At 42.9% G+C, this 27,448-nt stretch overlaps 1 protein-coding gene, 1 long non-coding RNA gene and 1 other non-coding gene across 3 annotated transcripts in view; all 3 read left to right on the top strand.

Annotated features, from left to right (window-relative positions):
* Nucleotides 1–18,142, top strand: part of STK39 (serine/threonine kinase 39) — a 213,715-nt gene extending 195,573 nt beyond the window's left edge. The window contains 2 exon segments of the mRNA XM_016228175.3: nucleotides 11,596–11,660; nucleotides 17,206–18,142. Coding sequence (XP_016083661.1) covers nucleotides 11,596–11,660; nucleotides 17,206–17,280 — 140 coding nt within the window. The 3' untranslated portion in view covers nucleotides 17,281–18,142.
* Nucleotides 18,143–23,330: 5,188 nt separating this feature from the next.
* Nucleotides 23,331–23,468, top strand: LOC114814412. Its single transcript, XR_003762210.1, has one exon. It is a non-coding gene; the product is annotated as a small nucleolar RNA SNORA7 (small nucleolar RNA).
* Nucleotides 23,469–24,199: 731 nt separating this feature from the next.
* LOC103171019 overlaps nucleotides 24,200–27,448 on the top strand; it is a 32,943-nt gene continuing 29,694 nt past the window's right edge. Inside the window, exons 1-2 of the long non-coding RNA XR_486544.3 lie at nucleotides 24,200–24,306; nucleotides 24,507–24,625. This is a non-coding gene — a long non-coding RNA (uncharacterized LOC103171019). The remainder of the gene's footprint in view (nucleotides 24,307–24,506; nucleotides 24,626–27,448) is intronic.

Here is a 27,448-nt window from a genome sequence, read left to right as displayed (position 1 = left end):
TTCTGATTAGTTTCTGTGCCTGGACTCATTAGCTCCCTGCATGAGTCCCTTATCCTGATCATTGCAGAAACGATACCTAGTTCTGGACTTATCAACATCTTTATTTATATTGGGAGCCACTGCAGCGAGCCATATAATGACCTGACTGTACGCTCTCTTATCTTTTTCTCAGCCAGAAATGTTTTGTTTTCTCTATCTTTTTTTACATCCCTGCAGCCAATGCACAGTCTATTTCTACCACCTCGTAGTAGGGTTTTCTGCTTTTAAAAGTGTAAATCGGTCTGTTGTTTGGTAGTGTGTCAAATGCTGAAATCCAGCTTAATTGCATCCTCTCTTTTGTTCTTTATCTACGGGCCGGGTAATGTGTGCCAAACATTTAAGCAAATTTGTTAGCCTTAATCTGTCTTTGATGAAATCCCAGTGCCTGTCCCTTCCTAAATAATGTACCCTGAATGTTTGATACTATTCTCCCGTATCAGAATTTTCAGTATCTTCACCAGGACTATACTTTCTCATTTTGATTCCTTCTGTTTCTCCATCAAACAAAAGAAATACCTTAGCCACCCTGCAGCCTGTCCTTTGTCCCTCCTCTCTTCTGAGTGAGCCTTCAGATCTTCACCACGATGCTTTCTTATTTCCCTTGCTACACTCTCAAATGGTTCCCATCCAGAGAGCTTTTTGATTGGGTCATGAATATCTGGGGTGGGGAAAATAGTCCTTCAGTTCATTTAAGGTTGGCCGCAGCCCCATCCAAGTGAATTTGAAGTTCTCTAAACCAGTCCATTTGGGGCTCAGCCTGGTGATGTTGGACATGGAACTAGAGCTAGAGAAATCTATGTAACGAAGACCTGTGACTTGGGGGATGAGCCCTGCAGTGTATAAGAGCAGCTAAAGTCAAGGATGTTCCCCAAAACACCATGGTTTAGGTAGGAACAAGGCAAAGCTTCTTTTTCAGTGTCACAGTGACTGGGAGATTAATAATACTACTAATATTAATAATTGTATATAAGTATTTTTCTCTTTGCCAAGCATTGTGTTAAGCCTCTGACCCACATGAGGTTCGCAGTCTAAGGAGGAGGGACTACAGATATTTAATCCTCAGTCTACGGATAAGGAAACTGAGGCACCAAAAAGTTAGGTGACTTGCCTGTCATCATCATCGATGGTATCTATTCAGTGCTCACTGTGTGCAAAGGCACTGAACTAAGCACTTGTGCTGGGGGTCACACAGCAGACAAGTCTCTGAGTCAGGATTAGAACCCAAAACTCCTGACTCCCAGGCATGTTCTCTTTCCACCAGGCCATACAGCTTGTGATAATCAGTAGTCTAGTAGTAGATTAGTACACTGTCCACATGGGGGATAGGAACCATGTCCAATCTGAGCATCTTGTAGCTATCCCAGCACTTGATACATAGAAAGCACATAATAAAAACTATTGTGATTATTATTAAACTTTAAAATGTTTTTGAAAGGCCTGTTTGGAGCCATTGAGATTCAGTGATTGTGTTTCAAAAATTCTGAGACTAGTTTAGAAAAAAAATCCCAAGTCATGCCAGATTTCAGAACTCTTAAATTAAAATGTGATTGACGCCCTTTCTCAGGGAGATTTCTGATTTTTAGACAAGGCTCTTTTCCAAAGGTTCTGGTGCAGGACATTACATTCACAAAGAGGAACCTTATTTTTCCTGTATTGCTTGATCCTCAGAGGGCAGGTGCTGCTGGATTAGTAATGTAAGAAATGCTGTTCCCATAACATGCCATTGGTTCAGTTTTGCGTGTGGGGTTTTGTTTCCTGACCTGAAGAGCCAACTGAAGCGTTGGTGCGCCTCAGAGGGTGGAATGAGACCGGAAAGGTCCATCTATTGACTGGACTGCCTTTTTTTCTATTAGAACTGTAGCAGGAAACTACCTGGAAAAGGCAGATGTTTTACCTATTGGATAAGGCTCTCGACTTCATAAATCAGGACAACCAAGATTAAACATAGTGTGCATTAAGCATTATTAGTAGTGATGAATTTTATTTAAGCTTTCAAAGAGCTACAGAGTTATCCTCTAAAATGATTTTAATTGTCAGCCAAAACTATCATATAAGGTAATTTAGTATTCTCATTTTCACTTTCTGGCTGCGAAGTCTGAGGCAAAGAGAGATTAGGTAAAACTTAACTGAGGTCACAGAGTATGAGAGCCAGGTTTGAATTTATGTTCTTTTCTCTAAGCTGCTGCGTGATCTACTGTCATGCTGACTCCCCAGTGGTAGGCCAATCCTCAGATGAAGCTCTTTGTTTTAAAGAGAAGCAGCTTTCCACTGCATTTGGCCAAGGAACTGCCTGAAAAACCTTGTTTTTGTTCATTTGGGCAGCTAGCAAGGAGGACAGACTAAGCTGAACTCAGTTCCACTTGACCATTGGTCAGGATGTTGAAAATGTTACTGTTTGGAGTGGAGCCACCAGACTCCAGTCTCAGAAAGTTTCAGGTTCTCTCTGTGCTTTGTGCTTATGCCAGATGGCTCTGCCTCAGTTGGCTGGTTTGGCTCTGTGATCTAAATAGCATTCTTCATATTACTGTATTTACTGTCTCATTAATTTTAGCTCTTCCCGAGCATTTCCCTGTTCAGAAGCCATTAGGGTTAAATCTCAAGCTGTGTGGAGAATTTCAACTAACTAGCCATGATAGTTTTTGACACTGGAGAAACAAAACTTCTGCCGAAGATAGCTAAAGGCGAATAACAAGCAGCTCTGGCTCTCATGATGTTTCTGGAATATTTTGTATTGAGACTTTTTTTGAGGGGGTGGGGGGTGGGGGAGATTGTCTCTAATGCATTCTATTTCTGACTTGAATCCATTAGGTGTAGCTGTCTTCTGAATTTTCTATCTGATTTGATACTGAAATTGGAAATAAGACTTAAAACTCAATTCTGCAGAAATGTCATTGTTTCAAAAAGTTGGTTGTAATGTTGGTTCTTCAGCAATCATAGTTATAAAGCTGACCATTACATTGATGCCTTATGTCTTGCTTGCAACTGTTACTAAGTCAGATGTGTTCTTTTCAAGTTATTACTTTCATGTAAGTGTAACATCCAATACCACATAGTCATTTCAGACTTATAGTTGAAATACATTGGAGAGCAATATTTTATGTTGTGTTTGCACTCTTATTCAAGGTAAACTTTTCTTTGGCTGTGCTGGTAGATTTACCATCACGGTATCAAAGTCTGCCTAGCAGTCCACCCCCAGGGGTGGTATTTCTTGATTCTCTCAGAAATTCTTTTCAGTGTGGACTGCTTCTGGTTTAGGCTTTTGCCCTCTATACTGCTGTGGCTTGAAAATGTAATAACTGTGGTAATTAAGTGCTTTATTCCAAACACTGTTCTAGGCACTGAAGTAGATACAAGATCATCAGCTCTCACATCGTAAGTAGGATGGAGTATAGGTATTGAATCCCTATTTTACAGATGAGGGAATTAAAACAGAGAGAAGTTAAGTGATTTCCCCAAGATCATGCAGCAGGCAAATAAAATAAATTTAAAAAATTCGGTAATTTTTAAGTGCTTACTATGTGCAAAGCACTGTTATAAGCACTGGGGGGATACAAGGTGATCAGGTTGTCCCACGTGAGGCTCACAGTCTTAATCCCTATTATACAGGTGAGGTAAATGAGGCTCAGAGAAGTTAAGTAACTTGCGCAAAGTCACACAGCTGACAAGTGGCGGAGCCAGGATTAGAACCCATGACTTCTGACTCCCAAGCCCCGGCTCTTTCCACTGAGCTATGCTGCTTCTGTAATGGCAGAGGGAGGGTAAGAACTTAGGTCCTTTGACTCCCAGGAAGCAGCGTGGCTCACTGGAAAGAGCCCGGGCTTTGGAGTCAGAGTTCATGGGTTCGAACCCCGGCTCTGCCATTGTCAGCTGTGTGACTTTGGGCAAGTCACTTAACTTCTCGGTGCCTCAGTTACCTCATCTGTAAAATGGGGATTAAGCCTGTGAGCCCCACGTGGGACAACCTGATTCCCCTGTGTCTAACCCAGCGCTTAGAACAGTGCTTGGCACATAGTAAGCGCTTAATAAATACCAACATTATTATTATTATTATTAGCCCTGTGGTCTTTCCAGCAGACAACAGCTGCTTTCACACTTAAAGCTGGGAATAAATGAATATTTTTCATGATGGAGAAATGGAAATAATGAGGTCCCCCAGAGATCAGTGCTCAGCTTGGTTTGCTTAACACCTTCTTAATTGTAATAGTAGCAGCAGCAGTGATATTTACAGAGGGCCTACAATGTACTATGCACTGTGCTAAGTGTTTAAGAAAGTACAAGAGAATGTGGATGTGGTGGGGTTTTTTTTCCCCTTCTGGTGTGGAAGAGGCAGAGAAGATGGAGTGTGCAGTGAAATCACCAAGCTTGCATTTGACACTAAGTGAAATACTGGGCAGAGCGGGATTTATTGCCTGACTATCTCTCAGACCTGAATGGGTTGAAAAGAGGCCAATGTGCTTCAGAGTGAGCAAGTGCAAGGGAATAGATGTAGGGAAAAATAATCCAAATTTCTACTCCTTGAAAAGGGGCTCCGAGTTCTTGGCTGTGACCCAGACAAGAGCTCTCAGAATTGTTTTTGATGATTCTTTTAAACCATCAGTCCAGGGTGCAGCAGCGGCCAAAGAGACCGGCCAGTATTGGCCACCGCTTAGAGGGAGGACAACGAAGAACAAAACATTTAGCTGCTTTATAAAACCAGGGTTCACTATCCACTGGCTTTATAGGGATTTTAAGGCTATGCACTTTCCCTGATTCCCTCAAAGTGTGCCTAAGCCTCTATTAAACTTGTGAGACTAGACCGTAAGATCGTTGCATTGTACTCTTCCATGTGCTGAGCACAGTGCTCTGCACACTGTAAGCACCTAATAAATACCATTGATTGATTGATTGATTGATTGATAAAAAGCAGCACAACCTAATGGAAAGATCACAGACCTGAGAATCAGAGAACCTAGTTCTAATCCTAGCTTTTCTCTTTGCCTATATGACCTTAGACAAGTCACTTCTTTGTAAAATGAGACTGTAAGCTCCTTGTGGACAAGGATTGTGTCCACCTACCCATATTGAACTCTTCCTAGCCCTCAGTACAGTGTTCTTTATCATTATTATTATTATTATCATTATTATTATTATATTAAGTGCTTACTATGCATCCAACACTGTTCCAAGAGCTGAGGTAGATCCAAGTTAATCAGGTCAAACACAGCCCCTGTCCTTCATGGCGCTCACAGTCTGAGGAAGAGGGAGAAACAGGCCTTCTCTGGAAAATCCTCATTTTACAGAGAGGAAAGTGAGGCCCAGAGAAATGAAATGATCTGCCCAAAGTCACACAGCAGGGAAGTGGCAGAGCTGGGTTTAGAGCCCAGTGTAATGGCTCCCAGACCCGGGCTTTTGCCACTAGGCCATGCTGCTCCTCCTCCTGCGGAACACACTAGGTACTCGAAATACCATTGATTGGCTGATGATTTTCAATACCTCTTCTCCTTCCGATTTAGACTGTGAGCCCCATATAGGTCAATGGCTGTTTTTGACCTGATTATCTTGTATCTACCCGCGCACTGTAGCACATCATAATAGTAATTGTGGTGATGGTTAAATGCTTAGTATTGCTACCAACATGTCCTAATTGCTACCTTTAAGGAGATTCCAGCCAATTGGAGAGAAGAATTTTCATAAATCTTGGCTGAAATGTGAGCAGATACAAATAAGTTTGTAAAATAGGTTGTAACAGTGGCTGCTAAAGATCATTATTTTCTTCACTATCTTCTTGTCCCCCAGCATTTGCGTCTCTTTATTTGGCCTGTGGCCGGAAAAGTGGTATTGTTTCCCGTTGAAGACATTTTCTTCTCTCCTTTGGAAATATTGTTGAAGGAAGTGAAATATATCCATTTTCAACTTAGGGCCACTAGGTTAAAAAATATACATGTAGAGTGTGCATTTGGTATGAACAGTATCTTTTTATCACAAAAAAACCTGTCTTTCTGGCAAAAGGACAGGCTGAGACGAGCTATAAAAAGCCTCTTTAAGAGTATTAAGCCAAAAACTCAGCTAGCAGCCACATGCCCAAGCTGGAAGGTGAAATACTGCTGCCAAAGATGCCAAAACCATTAACACTGCAGTGAATGCATATTAAATGTTTTTAATAAGGCATGAGGAAATGTGGTAGAAATATATGACTATGCACACTTGGCTGGTTTTTAGATTTTCAGGTTTGAGGTTCGTAGGTTTTCTTAATCTATGACTGCCCATGTGTTCCCAGGGAGAAAAAACTTCATTTTTGCAGAAAGTAAGAAGTGGATGCTGAGCCTCAATTCAGATTGGCAAAGATTCTTATGAGCATGATTCTTCCCCTGTTTCACTTTGCTCCTGTGTAGTAAAATAAGCACCCTATGGAGAGTATAGTTTCTTTCAGAGGACCAGGGAACTATTTAGAGCACAATGTAGGCAGCTGTGCATCTGACAAGCGAGCACTGAATTTCAGATCCAGGTGCCTGACTTAAGAAAGAGACATTGAGAAAACTGAGCTCTACCCAACCTACCACACTGTTACTGAATTTCATGCAGCTTTTCACTCAGGACCAGGGTCTTCTTTAACATGAGGGTTGCATTCTTGCTATCCATACTACTGCTTTTTTTCCTGCGAAATAGCCTTCTTTATCTTTCCAGCCTGAGTCTTGATTCTGTTCGACACAAGAGAGAAGGTGGGAGTATTTTCTGGATGTACTCATTTCCATCAACCAGTTAGTGGTATTGAGCTCTTTCTGTGAGTAGAACATTGTACTAAGTGCTTGGATAGTATACTAGATTTGGTAGACCTGGTCCCTGCTCTGGAGTCTAGGGTGTCTGGGCTGTTCAAGTGCTTTGTATAGTGCTCTGCACACAAGCGCTCAATAAATACGTTTGAATGAATGAATGCTGTAGTTGTCCTTTAACTCCTCAAGTCATCAGCAGAAGACCTCCATCCCCCTCTTCTCTTGTTCCTCCCTACAAGAAATCACTCTAATAAAAAGGACTTGAAAAAAACCAGTAACTTCAAGATAGGCAACAGGGAAGGTTTCTTCAGTTGCCTGAGTAGCCTGGAGGAAAGGACTCTGCCTTGAGCATAGAAAACTTCTTTAGGAAAATCTCAGGTTGGTTGAATCTGCCAGGATCTGGGGGACATGAAGTACCCTCAATAATCACGTATCATCACATTTTCACACCCGGAAGATTATGTATGTTTTCTGTATAGTTTCATATGGTTTGCATTTCTAAGATGTTGAATCTTGCCCCACCATTTAAACTGGTAGCTCTCTGAAGGCAGGGAAGCCGTCTTCCTCTAATTCTGTAGCCATGGACCATGGGATAGCGGAAAGAGATTGGACTCAGGAGTCATGAATTTTTGGTTTTAGGCTTAGCTCCGTTGCTTGTGACTTTGGACTTAATGTCACTGTGCCTCTGTTTCCTCAACTATGAAATGGGAATTCAGTACCCATCTCCCTCCTACTTAGCCAGTGAGTCCAAATTGGACAGGAATTGTGGCCCACCAAATAATTATCATGTATCTGTGCAGTGCTTAGTATAGTGCTTGCCACATAGTAATCATTTAATAAGTGACATCATTATTGAAGCACTTTAAATTGCAGTCCCCAGGCTCTGGGTTCAGTAAAGGAATTTTGGTTGATTCTGAGATCTGGTGGCTTTGCAGAATAACACTTTGGACCTAGCTCAGAATATTTGAGCTTTTACAGAAATACCTGGAGCTTTTCTGTTATACTTTGCTTATTCCTCCCTTGGATTTTTGCTGGAAAATTGTCTTAATTTATTTAATTTGAGCTATCAACCCACAGGACAAGAGTGCCGGGTGGGATTGTTGTGAAATATGCTCATGTCTGAGGAGAAAAGTGTGCCTTAAGACTAATTGTTAGAAATAGAAATGTGCCGAGTGTAAGCAGTCATTATGAAACTGCTATTTTCCTGCCACTCTAAAAGTGGGTGAGAATAGTGAGCAGTGCCAATGACTGACGTTTCATTGGCATATTATCTCAGCCTGGTTCTTGCTGGGTGATCTGGAGTCATGTGTGGGGCAGGGATGGGGAGGAGGGCTGGTTTTCTGCATCAAATAATGAATTTCCACCCTGCTGCCCAGTGTACCATTGCTCCAATAGGTTAGTAAAAAAAAAAATCCAAGACCGGTAATTGTCCACTCATCTCTGCCTCAAATAAAATCCTTACCATCAGCTATAAAGCTCTCCCCCTTCCACCTTATCTTGCTAATTTCCTTATACAAACCAGTCCACTAACTTTGATCCTCTAATGGCATCTTACTCAATGCACCTCAGTCTTATCTATCCTGCTGCTGCTGCTTTTTTCCGATCCTCCCTCTGACCTGGAACTCCCTCCCCCTTGTACCCAACCCAGCTCTTGCCACCTTAAAATCTCATCTTCTCCAAGAGGCCTTCCCCAACTAATCCCTCTTTATCCTATTCCCTGTCCTTACAGTATTGCCTAAGCACTTGGTCCTCTTCCCTTTAAGCATTTGGTATACACCCCACCTTCTCCACACAGCACTTAGATACATAGCCATAATTTATTTTCATGTCTGTCTCCTATTCTAGGCTGTAAGCTCCTTATGGGCGGGGAATTTAGCTACCGACTCATATTGTACTCTCCCAAGTGTTTAGTACAGTGCTCTGCATATAGAAAGAGCTTAGCAAATACCTCTGATTGGGAGTGGAGAGAGTTTATTGAGGAAACCAGGGGAAGCCGGAAGCAGGGATTTGAAAGGAGAGAGCGATTGGCAGCCACCCAGCTTACAGGTTCCAGGCAGCGGAGTGGGAATTTTTGCTTTCTGAGCACTCACTTCAGAAACCCTAAATAGGCAGCAGCCCCCAGCCCTCTCCAATCTACTTTTCAGGTAAAGAGAATTTTTATTTTTGAAATCCAGGTGCACGGTTTGCAGGGAAGTTATAGAACTTACCCTTCCCTTTAATGAGCCTTGCTACTGGAAAAAAATTACCATTACTCTGAATTTTATGTGATGTCAGTTAGATGAAGGTATTTTATAACACTTTACAACAAATTAGAATCAAGTAAATTGAAAATAAGTCTAGCAGCTAGGTTAAGTAATCAGGTAAGTGGCCAGTTTTGGCATTTTTCACTTTCAGCCGATTAAAGATCATTTGAATTTCTAATGTTCCTGAGGTGCAGATTCACAATTGAAGGACTTGATTTTTAGGTTGATTGTTTTAAACAGGTAATCTTGCCTTCCAGTACCCAGATTGCATATCCTGGACCACCTGGCTAACCAGTCCCAGTGCATGGAGGTTTTATCGAGAATGATATACATAGACAATCTAGGGTTGTATATCGGCAGGTAGGACCTAGCTCAATTTTGGGGTGAAACAACCAAAACCGACTGGAAATTCATGGCCCAGAATGAACCAGTAAATTGTCAGTATCGGTCGAAAAGCTGTTGGATGTTGAGAAGTAAAATTTAAATGGAGCCTTTATTGCAGCTGGTGAAATTTGCCAAAATCAGGGAACCCATTAGGACACTTTATTTTTTGGAGAAAATTAATGCTGCAATTTCTATCCTGTCTAGTCAGGATGTTCTGACATGAAAATATTGGTTTCTGGAGCCAGCTGGGCTGTTAGCTCCAGGAGACTGGGCTCCCAGCAGGAAATAACCGGTGGATTTTACTATCAGAAATGAACAGTGAAGTGCACATGGAGCTTCAGAGAAAATATTGTTGGGTGACTCCCTACACTTTGTGAGTGCTTAGGTTACAAAACAGAAGTTTATGTGTGTGCGATGGAGAGGAAGATTGCAGAGGATCTCACAATGCAGAGGAATGGGAGGAGGAATTAGAGTTTGAAACGGATATATTGTAATTAAAAATTTATAGGCAAAATCTAGATAAAAGTAGGGCACCCTGAAGATTACTAAAATAGCTGTCAAATAGAAGTCAGTTCTTGGTAGCTCGTCTCTAGGCTGTAAATTCATAGTGGGCAGAGAACGTGCCTACCAGCTCTTTGGTTATTGTATTCTCCCAAGCACTGAGTACAGTGTTCTGCACACAGTAAGTGCTCAGTAAATACCATTGAATGATTGATTGACCAGTGTGCGAAAAGCCACAGTGCTGCTGGTTTCTTTTTGGTCGACCTTCAGGTCAAACTTCAAGTAGATTTTCTTCTGTAGGCTTGCTTTCTATTTAAAACTTCAGAGGGTTGCTGCTGTAGCATGTAAATTATTGGCATCTACAGCTGTGTTTTTTAAGAATCTAATTATACAATGGAAGAATAGTTTCTCCTTAGAGGAACCAAAATTACAATGAGGCTAGTTTTTTTTTCATTTGTTTCCCTAGTTTCTCCATCTGTTAATATTTAACAGATGTGAAAATTGGGGTCCATAGTTATTAATGTCAAAGGGCAATACAATAATCTGTAGTCACTGTAGCCTTTTATTGATTAATCCAAAAACATCCTTCAGAGAGATGGGGCATGAAGAGCTGGCTTTTCCCTTAAACCTCCCAGTGCATCCAGACTTGTATTTGTTCTGTGTTTTGGTACAGTCTGAATATTCCTGAGAGGTATGGGACATATTGCTCTGAAACAGTGCCAGCACTATAAAGTAATATAATGTCAATTGGCAGCTTTGAACAGTTACTGACAGTCAGATTCTGAACTTGTTAAGCAGACTCTGATATTGTTTGAGATTATGCTGAGCTAGTTCAACAGTCACTGCACTTTAAAGCAATAAAATGTTCACCTGATGTGTAGTGATTAGCCACTGTATTTAGTTGCTTTGGTTACAAGGTAGTCCTGACATTTGAGTGATCTTCCTGAAAGGGGGATTGCAAGTGTTTACCTTTTTCCTTTTTGCTCTTTTTTTTAGATTTAAGGATCCCTCTTTAATACACTTCTGCTTTGCCCCACCCTCTTCTAAGAGTCATTTGTCTTATTTAAGAAGACAAATCGTGGAATTGTTACAGATGGCTTTCATTTTGCTTTAGTATGGGGGCAGTTTTATTTTTATCACTGCCTGCAGTTTATCTAGGTATTGCATTTTTACAGGAGAGCATTTCTGTCAGTTAATGAATCAGTTATGTTTATTGAATGCTTATTATGTGCCGAACTCTTGGGAGAGTAGTACAGTATAACAGAGTTGGTAGACAAGTTCCCTGCCTGCAGTCCAGAGGGGGAGACAGACATTAATATAAATAAATAAATTTAAATAATAAATGTGCTGTGGGGGACTTCTGGGAATCCACTAGCCAGATTCTCCCTTTAGACTCTAAGCTCCTTGTGGGCAGGGAACATGTCTACCAACTCTGTTATACCCAAGTGCTTAGTACAGGGCCCTCTGCACACAGTAAGCACTCAATAAATACAATTTTCTGGCTGACTGATTCTAATTTAGTAATTTTTAAGGGGGCCTCCTGCGTTTTTTTCGGTAGATGAAAGAAATTGTTTTAAGCTTTCTTTCAGTGAAAGTCAATTTCTCAAAAACTGTGCTCAAGGACCTAAAATGCTGAAGTGATTCGTACACCGATTTTTCACCCAGTTTTTCTCTTTCAGTGGCTGCTAATTTACAGAAGATAGTAGATGATCCAAAGGCTTTGAAAACATTGACTTTTAAGTTGGTAAGTGAAAAGTTGAACGTGGTAAGGAAAAAAATCCATATAGAAATGACGAAATGCTGCTCCCATTTTACAGCAAGCATGCTTCTGTCGTTTTCACACTCTGCCTCCCCATCCACCTCTTCAACAATTAAAGAAACTTTCCGTATTAAAACAGGAAAATTTCTGCCCAGTGAGTGTACTTTGTCCATTTCCGTGGCCTTGATTGTAGATAAGCAGGTTCATTTAAGGGATTTGAAAATCCTACCATTTTACTTCCGCCCAGCATGGTAGCTGGGCAATGTATACAAAATTAAAATAAATTCAAAGCAACATGGCCTTGATAATGCTTTCCTGCAATGAAAGCCAACTATGCTGGCTGTTAAAAATAGAGAGTGATTGTCATAAAAAGGTTTGAAGTAATTGGAAGCAATTGTTGAACAGCTCAGTCAAAGCCCAATGAATAAAGAAGTAACATTTTAACTCCAGGCTTCAGATTGCACTAACAGGCACTAATGGACAAGGGATAGTTTGGCAGCTCATCTGTAGCTGTAAATCATAAATGCAGCTTCTGGTGTGGAGGCCAGAGGATTCGACTGGCACAGGATACTGGGTCATTCCAAACCCAGAGTGAAGTCAAGCCGGGAGAGAGAATGGTTGGCCCGAAAGGAGAGACAAAGTCTGGTTGGTGAGAGCACTTGCTGCTTTTGCTAATTGTTCTGGGCAATAGGAGGGCAGGAAAACCTGGCAGAGATTGTGAACTGTGAAATTGTACATCAGTGGCATTGTGGTCCATTAAAAACTATACAGGATTGTTTTCATGATAAAAAACAAAGATTTCACTGTGAGTTCCATTTGGAGAGTCCAATACTTTTCATTTCTTACTGATATGCAATAGAAAATGTGCCTGGGCTAAATTTGCCAAATGATTAGTTACAGTAAATTCTCAGTACTATACCAATTACCTTCCTGGCTCGCTGCTCTTAGCTGGTTTCAAGAGGCTGAGCTACTGGAAGACCTTAAAGATTTCCAAATGCAGAAATTTTCTGAAATGATCACCTTGTTTTTAGCAAAGACAGCTTGGTTAGGCGGCTGGCTTCTCTGGGGCCTGATCTAAGATGGCTGTTTAGAGACGATTTCCCAAACCTTTAGCCGCAGTTACCAGCTTTCGGAAATATTGAGCAGGGTTCTTCGGCCAAAATGAGCCAGCATTGTTATTTCCACATGGCCAAATTTCTCCTAAAATGTTCTTGGTTCACTTCAGGATTCATATTTCCCTGGTATGCCTTCTTTGATCTCTACTTTTTAAATGTTCAGCTCCTTCCAGGTCCAGGGACCAATCTAGAGGGCCACATGGCTTGGAAGAGCCAAATGTTCTTTTATGTGCCTGTAGCACACTGCAGCTCTGGCAGGGCTGGGGTGTCCCTGGCAGGGATTGCTGCTGTGGTTGTGGCTACTCTAAATGAGGGTGGGGTTGGCTTTCCTTCTTGTCCATGGTCATGCCTGGACCATTTCAGCGTGGCTATGCTGTGTGTTTTCCTTTGAAGCGGCAGCCATCTTGGCTGTTGTTAGCAGGGGCTGTCCATCCAAGCAAATATCAGGAGATTAGGAGAATGGTTCGAGAAGAGAGAAATTTGCCTCTGTATCTAATTGGTGACTTTGTTCCCCTCTTCCTTTCCTGCTATTTAACTTTCTTTCTCAGGAGAACCCAGATATTTGGGTTTTTACACACCTTATGGCTTAGTTTGCAGGGACTGGATTTGAACTTCATTTGTATCTCTCTGCCTTCATTCCTTACGTGCCTCAGTATCTTTTTCGGTCTATCTCACATAAGATATTGGATGCAGCTTTCTCCCTCCACCCCGAGCTCAGCACTTGGCCTAATATACTCCAAAAATGTAATTTAATTTAACTTGCTTTCCTGTCCCTTTCCCTTTAAATGCACATCTGAAGGCACTACATGAAATCCCAACTACATGTGACCCTGGGTACCCCTCCCTGGCTCTTCTGCCCTATTTAAAAGGTACTAAGTTTCCATTCCTGTTGTGATCAGTTAGCAAATTTGTGAATCACTTGATGGTACTCCTATCTGATTCAATTTTCCCAGGCCACATTAACACCCTGACAGATGGAGCGTGGCTTCAAATCCATTTTTCCCTCTACCAAATTATTCTTGCAGCATTTTTACTCTAAGCCCTATTCTGTTTATGGTTCTGTTATCTATTAGCTGTTCACCTCTTATTTTTATCTGTTATCAATTGCTCTTTAAAAGAGAACTTTCATCTCCTGGAACCATTCCATTGTTCAGTGTATCCTCCAGCATAAATGCAAATAGTTCTCATAGTGACCAATCATTTCCCGAGTGGATGTTTAAAACCCTCAAGAGCTGGAGGAAACAGGAGTAACAGAAGTCCTAATGGTGGAGAAAAGACTCAGAATTTAAAGAAAGATTCCCAGTTCCCGGATAACTAGGTTTCCTGCTTGACTTGATAAGAATGCTTGGAATAAATGTCCCATATCCCCATGCATCTCAATCTTCAGCTGCTAATGGAGCTGCCTCTCCTGGACCCATTCACAGCTCAAGTCCCCCAGCACCCAAGCAGCGTGTCCTCCACCTGGACGTCCATCACCAGTGCCACAGGAAGAGGAGCAGTGGGGCGGGGGACTGGACTCAGAGGGGGAGCTCAGCCCGGAGAGGAGGAGCCCCCTGGGCAGAGGAGAAAGTGGTATCCTCTGCCCCACCGCTGTCTGAGGATCCCTACAATGGTTCTAGTGAACAGAGAGTCCTCTCAGCTTGAGTGGATCAGGAAAACATCCTGTATTGCTGAAGGCTTGCACTCCTGTTACACAGTCGCAGCTTGCTGGACAGCCAGCCTCCAAGGGACTTACACATCAGATGGTCTCAGGGTTTTTGTGGTTCCAGCCAGAAAAAGAACTGAGGTGCTTTGGTCCTCTTAGTGCTATAAAATACTTGGGTCTAAAATATCGCTTAGTGTGCTAAATTGAAGTAGTTGGACCTTGTGGAAAGAGCATAGCCCTGGGAGTCAGAGGATCTAAGTTCTAGTCTTGGTTCTCCCACTTGTCTGCCCTGTAATCTTGGGCAAGTCATATTAACTTCTCTGTGTTTCAGTTGCCTGTTCTTCCTCCTGTTTAGACTGTGAGCACCATGTGGGACAGGGACTGTATCTGACCGGATTAATTTTTATCTAGCTGCTGGAGTGTTTAAAACAGTGCTTAACCCATAGTAAGCACTTGACAAATAACTTAAGAAGAAGAAAAACCCAAGTCCTCTGACTCCTTAAGTGGGGTTGCCAGAGAGAGCATATATCCTGAAGTAAGATGCATGGGGTTTGAGAGTCTGAGCCCCACATGGTACAGGGACTGTGTCCAACCTGATTTGCTTGTTTCCACCCCAGTGCTTAGTACAATGCTTGGCACATAGGAAGCGCTTAACAAATACCACAGTTATCATGAGGGGCTGTCACCCTCTCTTTGCCTGTAGCCCTGTTTGGCCTGTGATGGGTGATGCTGGGTAGCCCAGACCAGCTGCTTACAGGAGAAGGGGAAGCCCCATGGACTGGGCGGGCAGCAGCCCCTTTTCAGTGGGAGGAGAGCAATCTTTTTATCCTTTATGGATTTTCAGGTCACTTAATCTTTACTGTCCCTGCTTCGTATCCCATCCCTGTGACTTCTTTCTTCTTGTATTGATGTGGCCATTTCCAAGATAGAACCGGAACCCATTACGGTACTTCTGGAGAAAGGTTGCCTTTGAAACGCTATGGAACAAACATTACATCTGTGGCTATAATTCAATGTATTCTCCATCTGCAAGTCAGGGAACAAGGTGAAATTGGGGAAATGTGGGGGCCAACACTAAAAAAATGAGCAAGAAAGACCCCACAGCTGTGTCCAGGTTGGCCTGAGAAGAAAACCCCCACAGCCACTCTTTCATTTCATTATGTAAAAAAAACTCGAGGACTCTATAGAATTAATCATCTGGTGTGGCAATTTTGGCAACTTCCAAGTGAAAATGGCTTTAGGTGGGAAAAAGTGAAGCGTTATCCTGTTGGGGACATTGTTTGGTGGGCAGGGTTTCTTTTACTAAACAGTCCAAGTTCTGCAGTAACTATGTATTGCTAAGGTTCATTGAGATCAATCAGTGGTATTTATTGAGCACTTACTGTGTGCAGAGCACTGATTTAGGTGCTTAGGAGAGTACCTTGCAAAAGAGTTGGTAGACACATTCCCTGCACACAAGTAGCTTACAGTCTAGATCAATCGTATTTATAGAGCACTTATTGTGTGCAGAGCACTGTATTAAGCGCTTGGGAAAATACAGTATGACAGTGTTTGTAGACATGTTTCCTGCCCACCACACACTTACAGTCTAGAGGGGGCTTACAGATAAGAGTTTGAGTTCAGAGGAGGATTAAGGGCTCTTTTCCTTAGGTTCTTGTGACAGTAGTTTGCTGGGGGCTGTGGTGCTTTTGATGTGCAACTTTCTGTTCCCCACTATTCATCAGAATAGTTTACTCCTGTATTCTGTGGTGACCTTCTCTGACTTAAGGAACAAATGGAGGGAAAGAGTAGCTGAAAAAGGTGTTGAATTGATTGGGAGGTGGGGGGCGGGCGGGGAGAGAGAGAGAGGCAGGCAGGCAGGCAAACATTGGGAACAAAATTAAGACCATTTAGAAATCAGTTGATTAGTCTTGAGGCTGCAGTACATTCCCAGTCTCCGCAGCCTTTTCAGGAAAGAAAATATAGTCAGCAGTTGGATACACTATTTCTGGAGCTGATTTTAAGGTGTAGAACAACTAAGGTATTCCAAGTGAAATTCTGCTGTGGATTATTTTCAAGATGGAAATGATCTATTTTGGTTAAAATATTACTTGGTTGAGAATGAGCCTCTTAATTTGGGGTAGTCACATCTGGATTATTCATTTAGGGGTTGCTTTGTACTCAAACGAAATTACACTGTGCACACAGCCCATCGGGAGGTCCTCTGTTTAATTAAATGGTTCCACTCTCCCCTTTGTAGCAAAAGTCTTTAAATGGGAGACATGTGGGGGTTTTCTTAATGGTATTTGTTAAGTGCTTACTATGTTCCAGGAGTTGTACTGGGCACAGAGGTACAGATTACTCAGGGTGGACATAATCCCTGACCCACATGGGACTCACAGTCTTCATTCCCATTTTACAGATAAGGTAATTGAAGCTCAGAGAAGTGAAGCGACTTGCCCAAGGTCACATAGCAGACAACTGGCAGAGCCAGGATTACAGCCCAGATCCTTCTGACTTTCATGCCTGTCCTCTATCCACTAGACCACAATGTTTCCTTGTGTGTTTACGGAGAAAGTTGGTAGCCTGTTTATTGGCCACAAAATTGGTTGCTGGAGAGGCTGCAGGTCAGACCACATCTCATTTCTAGACCCTGGCTTCCTGCGTAATGCTTCTTCGCCTCCAGCCTTGTATGGAGGCAGTCCGATGTTTATCTGCAGTCGAATGTTTAGTTGGGGACCTTTTTTTTTTTTCTTTGGGTAAGCATTCATACTGTCTCTCCGTCTTACAGGCCTCCGGCTGTGATGCTTCAGAAATCCCAGATGAGGTGAAACTGATTGGGTTTGCTCAGTTGAGTGTCAGCTGATGGCCGAGACCGAGTCTTTCCCCGACCTCTCCGCCCCCGACTCTTTCCCCTCACCCCAGCAGAATTGGAAGATTGTGAAGAGGCCAGCTAAGATGAGAAGTGAAAAAAAAGAATTAAAAAGAGCACCCACACTGAGTTCTGCTTCATTCTCTAGCAATTCACCAAGTACGAACAAGCAAGCTCCACAGCTGCGGCACTGCTGCTAACTTTTCCAAAAGCTATTTAATGTTGTTACGAACCAATCTGGATTTGCCCTAAGTGAAAAGAATTTGGAAATGCACTCAGGTGGTTCTATTTATTGGTTAAAATGGAATTTTCTATCAGAAACGAATTTCTTCTTTCATTGTAAAAATTTCTGTGATAATACTTTAATTGTACATCTGACAATACTGCCTCTTTTATGTTGTATTTAGGAGTTAATATACTTATACAAATTAAGATTTATTAGCCAAACTTGAATTCTAGTTTTAAAACTGACTGTGAATTTTATTTTTCATATATTTATGCATTACACATCTTCCCTATAAGGAAACAACAACAAAAAACAGTTTGATTATATGCTATTTGCAGGTAATCTCCTGTTATTTAAACAAAAAGTTTCAGGTATATCTTTGGAGTATTTGTAATTTCTAGTTTTTGAAATGACATAATTAGGAATTAGGAAGATCATTATGTCAGTTTGTCTTAAAAAAAAAAAATCCACAATCTGATCGTCTCTAGGGTGTGGGAGGTGCCTTGCAGACATTAATATTAAGAATGTGCCTGAGGCTGCCTATCGGTAGAATAGTCTCAGTTCTAGAACTTCCATTTGCATAAGATGGAGTACACACTTTTGGCCTAAATTTTGCTTTGTTTTTTTTGGGGGGGGAGGGAGGGAAGGTGGGGGTGGTGGGGTGTCTACAAGTTATAATACTATAAAATGTTGCCATTAAGCTAGGCTGCTAACTGTGCCCATCTCTGATTTGGCTTCTCCTTTAAGTGATAGGTCTTGTGTCTCTAAAGATGATAAAACTTGAAGAAAAAACACCACCTGAATCAGAGCTTTACTTGAAATTCTGCAAAATACCAAGGATGAATGAAAATAGTAGAAAGGGCTTTGTGCAATGACAAAAAGGTAAATTGTTGCTAGATTTTAAAGACACACTTTTGACCCAGGTAGTCCTCTGCTTAACCTGTGATATATATATATATATATGTGTGTGTGTATATATATATATTATGGAAATAAAAACCTTAGATTCTCAAACTTGGACTATATTTTAAAGGAAGTAGCTCCTATGGATCAGACCATTGCTCCTTCCTAGCTAATCCTAGATAAATGGCAGCTCTTTAATGTACTTTACAACAGCAAATATATATTACTAAGAAAAGTTATTTATAATTGCCTTGTCATAATTGTTGAGGTGTTCTAGAGCCATTTGCCTACAACTTAATGTAATTTCATTCCATTCTATTGTTTACACGATTACTCAAAGATGACTGCAAAGGTAAAAAGGAAAATAAAAGTGTATTGCACAAAGATACTGGTTTTTGAGTCTTTTTCATTTAGGAAGTATCTGTATAATTTTCAGAGTAGTTTTTAGAATGCACTCCTTAAAAGGCCACAATTAATTTTTCTAAGTGTGCCTGGAAGAGGAAATGTAGACTCACAGAGTATAACAGTAATACTAAAATTGGTTTTAGTACAGGGTGAAAGTTAAATTTATTCAGTGTTCAGACAGCCTATGGATCAAATCTATCTGTTGTATGTTCTCTGTTAGAAAAACTCCTTTCCATCACATACCAGTTCATGGAGAGAGACTGAGCTACCAGAGCAGCAATAAAATTGTCATGCTGACACACAACATTGTGGACTTGACAGAGTAGACCTCCCTTTGGCTTTTGGAAAGGTCATGTAACTTTCTCTGATGTACTAAAATAATGGTCTCTTTCTACCTTCCTCTCAGTCCCTCCTCCCTTTCTCTCTCTCTCTTTCTCCAGCACTGCCCCTCTGTCTTCGTCTCTCTCTGCGTGTCTCTGTTCCTCCCTCAAAGCCCTTGGTTTTCTCCGTATTTCCCCACCTGCCCATTTCTCTTTCACTTGCTCCATCTCCCCTTCTCTGCCCTCTTGTCTCTTCCCCCTCCTTTGTATGTTCCCCCTTCTCCGTCCCTTCACCCCTCTCTGTCCTTTACCCTGTCCCTTTTTCTCTGTTCTTCCCTCTCTTCCTCTCTGTCCTTTTTACCTACTCTTTCTATCCTTTCCACCTTCTCCCAGTCCTTTTCCCTTCTCTCTGCCCCTTCCCCTTTCTCTCTGTCCTTTCCCCTTTCTCTCTGTCCTTCCCCCTTTCTCTCTGTCCTTTCCCTCTTCTCTCTGTCCCTTCCCCCTTCTCTCTGCCCCTTCCCTCTTCTCTCTGTCCCTTCCCCCTTCTCTCTGCCCCTTTCACCCTTCTTTCTGTCTATCTTTCCTCCATTTCTCTGCCCTTTCTTCCCTTTCTCTGTTCCTTTCCTCCATTCCTCTGTCCTTTCTTCCCTCTTTTGCTCTATACTTCCTTTTTCCTTCCTTCTCCATATACCTCTCCCTATCTCTTTCCTTCTCTCTGTGTCCTCCTGTCCTGCCTTTTGATCAACTTCTCCATCCTTCTCGCCCTCAATTCCTTATTCCATTCCTGCCTGTCCTTTCTTCTTTCTTCCCTATCCATCCTTGTTTCTCTCTCCATTTGCTTCCACCCTCTCTTTCTCCTTCCCTCTTACTCGCTGTGTACTTCCCTTTTTATATACCGTCACTTTTTCTCTCTCTTCTCTTCCCTCTTTCCTTTCTTCTTCCTCTTTCTTTGTGCTTTCCCTTCATTTGTCCTTCTTTTTGTCAGTTCTTTCTTCCTTTCCTGTCTCTCTCTGGCCTTCATTCCCTCTTTCTGTCTTCACTTCCTCCCTCTTTTTTCTCCTGTATCACTTTGCATCTTAGTCCTCTCTCTGTCCTTTCTTCTTTCCTTCTCCTTGTCTTTCTTTCCCTCTTTCTGTCCTGCCTTCAGTCTATATCCTTCCTTCCATCTCTGGCCTTCCTTCCCTCTCTCTCTGTTCAGCCTTCACTCCTTTATTGTCATTCCTTCACTCTGCTATCTATCCTTCCTTCCTTCCTTTCTTTCCTTCCTTTCCTTCCTTCCTTCCCCCCTCCCTCCTTCCCTCTGTCCTTCCCTTTGCCTTTCCCTCCTTTGCTCTGCCCTTCCTTCTATTCCTTTGTCTTTCATTCCCTCTGTCATTCCTTCCTTCCCTCTGTTCTTCCTTCTGTTTTTCTGTCCTGCTTTCAGTTCCTCTGTCCTTCCTTCTCTTTTTCTGCTCTTCCTTCCATCCCTCTGCCCTTCCCTCTGTCCATCTTTACCTCTGTTCGTCTTTCCTTCACTCGTCTTTCCTTTTCTCCCTCTCTCCTTCCTTCCATCTCTCTGTCCTTCCTTCTCTTTTTCCATTCTTCTCTGTCCTTCTTCCCTTTTTCTGTCCTTCCTACCCTTCCTATGACCTTCCTTTCATCTCTCTCTGCACCCTCTGTCTACCTTCCTCTTTGTCCTTCCTTCCCTCTTTTCATCCCTTTGTCTTTCCGTCACTATTCCCTCTATTCTTCCCTCCCTCTGTCCTTCCATTTCTTTCTGTCCATCTGTCTCTCTGACTTTCTGAGTCTCTCTGTCCTGTCTCTCTCTGTCCTACACTCTCTTCCCATTCTCTCTCTGTCTCTCATTCCCTTCTTCTGTCCTTCCGTCTATCTCTTCTCTGCCCCCTCCATCTCTGTCCTCTCTTTGTCCTTCTGCCTCTCTTCCTTCCTTCCCTATCACTGTCCTTCCTTCACTATTTCCACTATCCTTACCTCCCTCTGGCCTTCCTTCTGTCTCTCTTTGCCATCTTTCTCTGTCCATCTGTCTTGCCATCTTTCTCTGTCCATCTGTTGCTTTCTGTCCACCTGCCTCTTTCTGTTCATCTGTCTCTTTCTGTCCATCTGTATCTCTGTCCTTCCTTTCTTGTCTCTTCATACTTTCCTCCCTCCTTATCCTTCCACTCCCTTTTTTTTCCTTACATCTCTCTCTGTACTTCTACTTCTCTGCCCTACCTTCCCTCTGACTGGCCTTCCTTTCCCCTGTCTTCTAGCCTTACTTTCCTCTGTCTTCTGGCCTTCCTTTCCCCTGTCTTCTTCTGGCCTTTCATTCCCTTGTCTTCTTCTGGCCTTTCTCTCCCTTGACTTCTTCTGGCCTTTCTTTCCCCTTTCTCCTTCTGGCCTTCCTTTCCCCTGTCACTGTCTCTCTCTGGCCTTCCTTTCCCTGTTTCTGCCCATCCTGATCTCTGGCCTTCCCTTCTTCCCTCACTCTCTGGCCTCCTCCCATCTCTCAGCTCTGTGCCTCTCATTCTCTGTCCTTCCCTCTGTCCCTCTCTGAATTAAGCATTTGGAGAGTTTGGTATAGGTAGAAGGCATGTGACCCCAAGGAATTTAGAATCTAGTTCACATTAGATTATAAAATCCTGAAGCAGGAGTTCATCCTAATGAAATTTCTAAAAGTTGTACTGGAACTGCTTGTGGTTGTTCATGATCTGGTGCTTGTGTAATACAATCCTCATATTAACAAGATCAGCTCCTTGTTTGGACACAACGGCTGTCCCTCTGTCAAACATGCCTTAAGTCTACAAAATGAAGGGCTGATGACTGGCTGGTTCATTAACTAACCTGCCCAGTTGCAATTAGAGACTCACAAGTGAGAGAAACTGACATCTGGCCCAGTGGTAATAACTGAAACTGTTGTAGACCTACCTTACCAGTGCCTCCTGAAGCAATTCGCCTTTAAGGTGACCTGAGCAAAAAAGGCTGATTTGTTTGCCCCTAGCCCAGGCAGGTGGTTAGATCCCCAGCTCTTGCTTAGGAACCCCAGCTGACCAGGCTCACAGACTGACCACTTTGCAGGATGATGACTGCCTTCCACCCCAGCCAGCTGGAGCTGAATGGATGTTGGCAACAGAGCCATTTCCTGGGACTAGCTGGTTCTGGGAAGGTTCCCCAGAGGGAGATTTTCCATTGGTGGTTTCCTGGAAGCCATTTGAGCCCTAGTCAAGACAGACAGAAAGTGGAAAATTTCTACGGATGTGAAAGGAAGAAACTGAGGAAATTGGGGTCTGTCTGGTGCTGGAGTCAGGAGAGATGTCACATTTCAGAAGAACAGATTTCATGGTGGAAGGTGGTGGTCATTTTAAGCAGCTGTGGCCCAGGTTTGTTGGCCTGATCAGATAATGATCAGATAATGGTACATCCTGTAACACGAAATGGAGGCAGGCGTGGGGTTCCTGGATGGGAAGGATGGATGGGTGGGTGGATGGCTAATTAGTGTTGGAAATGGGAGGGATCAAACCACTGTTGGTTGAGGAGCTGATTAGATTCTAGTCATAGATCTTATGTATAACTTGCTGAGTTCTGTATTTCTATTCTGTGCCCTAGAATGATTTCCTTGACTCCTCTGCATCCTCCCTCACCCTTAATTGAGGGTGCCCTGCATGATTCTCTTCAGGATTTTCTACTCTTTTCCCTCATTCTCATGAAGAGCTCATTGATCTCAAAGTTTTAGTTACTATGGAAGACTCCCAAATTTACCTCTTCAGCCATTTCCTCTCATCTGCAGTACAGTCTTACATTTCCTCCCGACTCCAAGCCATCACCCATGAATGTGGCACTGGCTCTTCGAACTTCATATGGGAAAATTGAACTTATCTTCTAGTGTGGCCTAGTGAGAAAAACAGGACCGGGAGATAGGAGGACCTGGGTTCTAATTGCCGCTCTGCCATATGCCTGCGGGGTAATTTTGGGCAAGTAGCTTAACTTCTCTGTGCCTCATCAGTAAAATGAGGATTAAATGCCTGTTCTTTCTCTTGCTTAGACTGTGAGCCCTTTGTGGGACAGGGACTGCGTTCAACCTGATTACATGTATCTACCCCAGCATTTAATATAGTGCTTGGCACATAGTAAACACTTATTAACAAGTACCACAAATATTATTTGTTCTTAATCACATTTCTTTCTTAATTTTCCCATCACTATCCACAATATATACCCTCTAAGGCTTGTACCTGGTGAGTTTCTAGTACTCCACCAGTCTTGGCTACACGAGGCAGAGTCAAGCAGAGAGAGACCCATTCCATTCCTAGCTTGGGCAGTGGCTAGCAAGTGGAAGGCAATCTGCTACAAATCAAAAACTCTCCTGTGCTGGGCAGCAGCAGCATGGGAGACAGTCGACACAGTCGAGGGCAGAGACTCAAGTTTACTGTGCAGAAGGAGGCAATGGTAAGCCACTTATGTATTTTTATCAAGAAACTCTATGGATACACTACCAAAACAATTGCAGATGGAGGTGGGGCATTCTGAGGGAGATAACTGTGGTATTTTGTTAAGCGCTTACCACGTGCCATGCACTGTACTAATCGCTGGGGTGGGTGCCAGCAAATTGATTTGGACACAATCCCTGTCTCTCCTGGGACTCCTGTCTTAATCCTCATTTTACAGATGAGGTAATTGAGGCCCAGAGAAGTTAAGTTACTTGCCAAGGCCACGTAACAGACAAGTGGTGAAGTGGGGATTAGAACTCATGACCTTCTGATTCCCAGGCCTGTGCTCTATCCACTGTGTTATACTGCTTCTCCATGTGTCCATGGAGTCGTTATGGGTCAGAGACGACTCAACAGCATAGGACAAGACAATCAACAGTATCATCCTCCTCCCTAGCCTCAAATTTGGCAGCTTTGGTTTCCATTTGATTCCTGTCCGTCATTTGCCTTCCAAGTCCTGCTGGTTTTCCTTCATATTTTCCAGATTCGGTCACCACCCCAATTAATTCCCTCAACACCTCTCAGCAGCATTTTTGTCACAGACTCCATACTGGCCTCCCTGCCTCAAGCCTAACCCTTTTTCAGTCTCTCCTACAGGAAAACAACTCTCATCATTTGCAAGTATCTGCTCAAACATCCTCAGTGATTGCCTGTTTCTTTTTTTCCTGAGCATAGTATCGGGTTGAATCCACGGCAGGAACAAGTACGGAGAGGCAGGTGGAGGGAGGCAGGGGTGGGGTGACAGAGAATAGAGAGCCCTGAATCCTGGGACTAAGACTTGGCTTGATCCATAAGGCAACTGTGATCCCCTGAGGATCACACTCTCCCCCAAACTTAGTTCAATGCTCTGCACACACTGGGCACTCAAAATTGTCATCTGATTGACTGATTGGTTCTCTATAGGAGAGTGACATGATTGAACCAACATGAAGATGAACTTTGCTGTCATGTGCCTGATGGGCTGGGTCAGGAGGAAGATGGATCAGCAAGAGTGGTCAGAAGCCTGTGGAGGTGAACTTGAGGTGAGTGACTGAGAATGGAGGAATGGTGGAGAGCTGTGACCAGCAGAATCGAAAGGATCCCTCTGCATCCGGCACAGCTTCACAGTAACAGAAGCTGCCTTTGGTTCAAGATGGCAATGGGGATTAGTGACCAGTTCATCTGGGGGGCAGAGGAGGGATAGTATGGAAGATTGAAGGCTAGCTGTCATTTTATTTAATGCCATTTAGAAACAAGGCTGACTCTAGGGTCATACTGACTGGATTTCTTACCCAGTTTGCTTTCAAACCTGTAGCCCCAGGAGAGAGGCACTGTCTCTGTAGAAAGCAAGCAAGTGCAGACTGGCACTCAGCCTGCTCACCAGTCTGTCCATCTGTGGGCTTCAGGCTCCTCATTCTACAAGGGCTGGGCAGGCTTGGAATCCAGGGGTCCTAAGGATGGCGGTGTCACATTTTCATAGCAATGAACCCTGTCAGCCACGATCATTTCCATCAGAGCTTATTTAGCCCCAGTGATTTCCCTGCATAACCCTACCACATCTGGAGGTCACAGTGTTCTAGCCTCCAGCCTTGTGCTTCACCAGGAACTGGTTTGTGAAGTGCAGGGGAGAGGGAGTGCTGAACTTCTGATTCAGAGACTTCTCTATGAGGGCTCTGACAGGTGGTCAGAGAAGGTTTCAGTCTCTTGCAGCAGTGAAAATGGTTCTCATTTCACTGCAGTCCGGCAGATTAAAGAGTCAGATTTAATGGACATGTGTTGTGATGGTCCCTTTACTAGTCGCCACGAATAAATCCAGGATTACAGCAGGCATAAAACCCACTTTATGACTGTTTTGTTATAGTTAGGTTGGTGATTGTCCAGCTGCTTTCACAATCAAACCATCTTTCAAAGGCATCTTGAAAGCTGAAAGCCAATCAAAGAGTCAAACTCAAACTTCAGGAAAACAGCCAGGGATCAGTGCAGTGTTGGGACAAGTGTGGGTTTAGGAAGGCGGTTCACTCGCATAGTTTTGTGGGTGTTGAAGCTCTTCGTATATTAGCCGCTCATAGATCGAGACCCTTCTTTAATATCAGAAAACTCAATGATTCCTTTTATCGTGCCGGGAGACTTGAAAAACAGATTTCTTCAGAATCAGGAGGCAGGATTGTGGTCTAGAAATAAAGTAGCAGATTTTTTTTTTTTAATGGTATTTGCTACTTTCTTACTATATGCCAGGCACTGTTCTAAGCACTGGCATAGTAACAAGGTAATCAGGTGGGACACAGTTCATGTCCCACATGGATCTAACGGTATTTATCCCTATTATACAGAGAAGGTAGCTGAGGCACTGAGAAGTGAAGTGATTTGTCCAAGGTCACACAGCAGTCCCAGGTCCTTCTGACTCCCAGTCCCGTGCTCTATCTGCTAGGTCATGCTGCTTCTGTTCTTCAGGCCAAGGCAGGTTGAATCTGGTGTTCTGGGATCACCATCAGTGAAATAGGAAGAAAGTGGTGCTAAGGCTGTCAAGAGCAGAGATGTTAGTCATTCGATCAGTCAATCAGTTAATCATGTTAACATGGCTTTTGGCTAAACACAAAGAGAAGATGCCACAAGATTTATTTTTCTGCCCAAAATTCCCTTCATTTCCCTTTTTTAGTGTCTAATTCAAAGTTTATGAATGAAAGTTCTTTTATTCCAGCTCAGAAAGACCAATAACGCAAAAAGGTTTAATGTGTTAAGAAAAGAAAGTAATTGTAATTCACCAAGGAGGTATTTCTCAAATCTATAAGCTTTTTTTAATCGAAAATCAGAGAATCAGAGTCGACACAGACCCTGTCCTACAAGGGTTTACAGTCAAAGAGGCAAGAGGCAGGAGGGCATAGGTAGATATATGGCTAGCTGGGAAATCGAGAATATTAGGTTGTCCATTGATCCCTTTCAATAAGAAAAAATAAAGTTGAAGGAACAGACCTTGTCTTACTGTCCATGGGACAGTCAGTTGGACTGCAGCATAGCTTTCCACCATGATAAATGCCATGATCAACCACAAGTTAAACAGCCAACGACTTGCAACATTCCTGAGATTGGACTATTTCTAGCTGGTAACCTTCAGTATTCACAGCCTTAGGAGGAGGGATCTAGAGTCTCCCTTGGAAGGTCTGAGATCTCATTTCACCCTACAACAGCAATAGTTTAGCCCGAGATTGATCAATCGATAGTAGCTACTGAGCATTTACTCTCTACCGAGGACTGTACTAAGTGCTTGGGAGAGTACAGTAGAGTTAGTAGGCCCCTGTAGAATCTAGTTGTGACAGACAGTCATTAAGGTAAGTTACAAGTAGGAGGGAGCAACAGAGTTTAAGGATACGTGCATAAGTGCTACTGGGAGTTGGAGGGATAACCAGGACCCAAGCATTTCAGTGATGTGGAAGTGTTGAACTGTCAGGTTGAGGGAAAGTATGATGGGGAGTTGAGAATTAATCACAGAAAACCTCCAGGAGATGTGATTTCAGAAGGGCTTTGAAGTTGGGGAGAGCAGTAGTCTTCCAGGTGTGAGCCCCATGTGGGACAGAGACTGTGTCCCATCCGTATTTCTTGTATCTACCCCAGCACTGGGAACATAGTAAGCTCTTAGCAAATACCTCTATTATTATAATTATTATTATTACGAGAAGAGGGAGGGGAAGGCGTGAGCAAGAGATTGGCAGAGAGAGAGAGAGACGAGAATGAGGCTGAGCGACTAGGTGGCTCTGAGGGAAGTGAAGAGTTAGAACTGGGAAGTAGTGGAAGCAGTGGAGTGGAGAACTGAATAAACACCTTGAAGACAATGGTCAGAAGTTTCTGCTTGATATGAAGAAAAATGAGCA

This window comes from Ornithorhynchus anatinus, chromosome 9 (assembly GCF_004115215.2).
Source record: "Ornithorhynchus anatinus isolate Pmale09 chromosome 9, mOrnAna1.pri.v4, whole genome shotgun sequence".
NCBI classification, from domain to species: domain Eukaryota; kingdom Metazoa; phylum Chordata; class Mammalia; order Monotremata; family Ornithorhynchidae; genus Ornithorhynchus; species Ornithorhynchus anatinus.
This window is presented reverse-complemented; position numbering and strand designations above follow the sequence as displayed.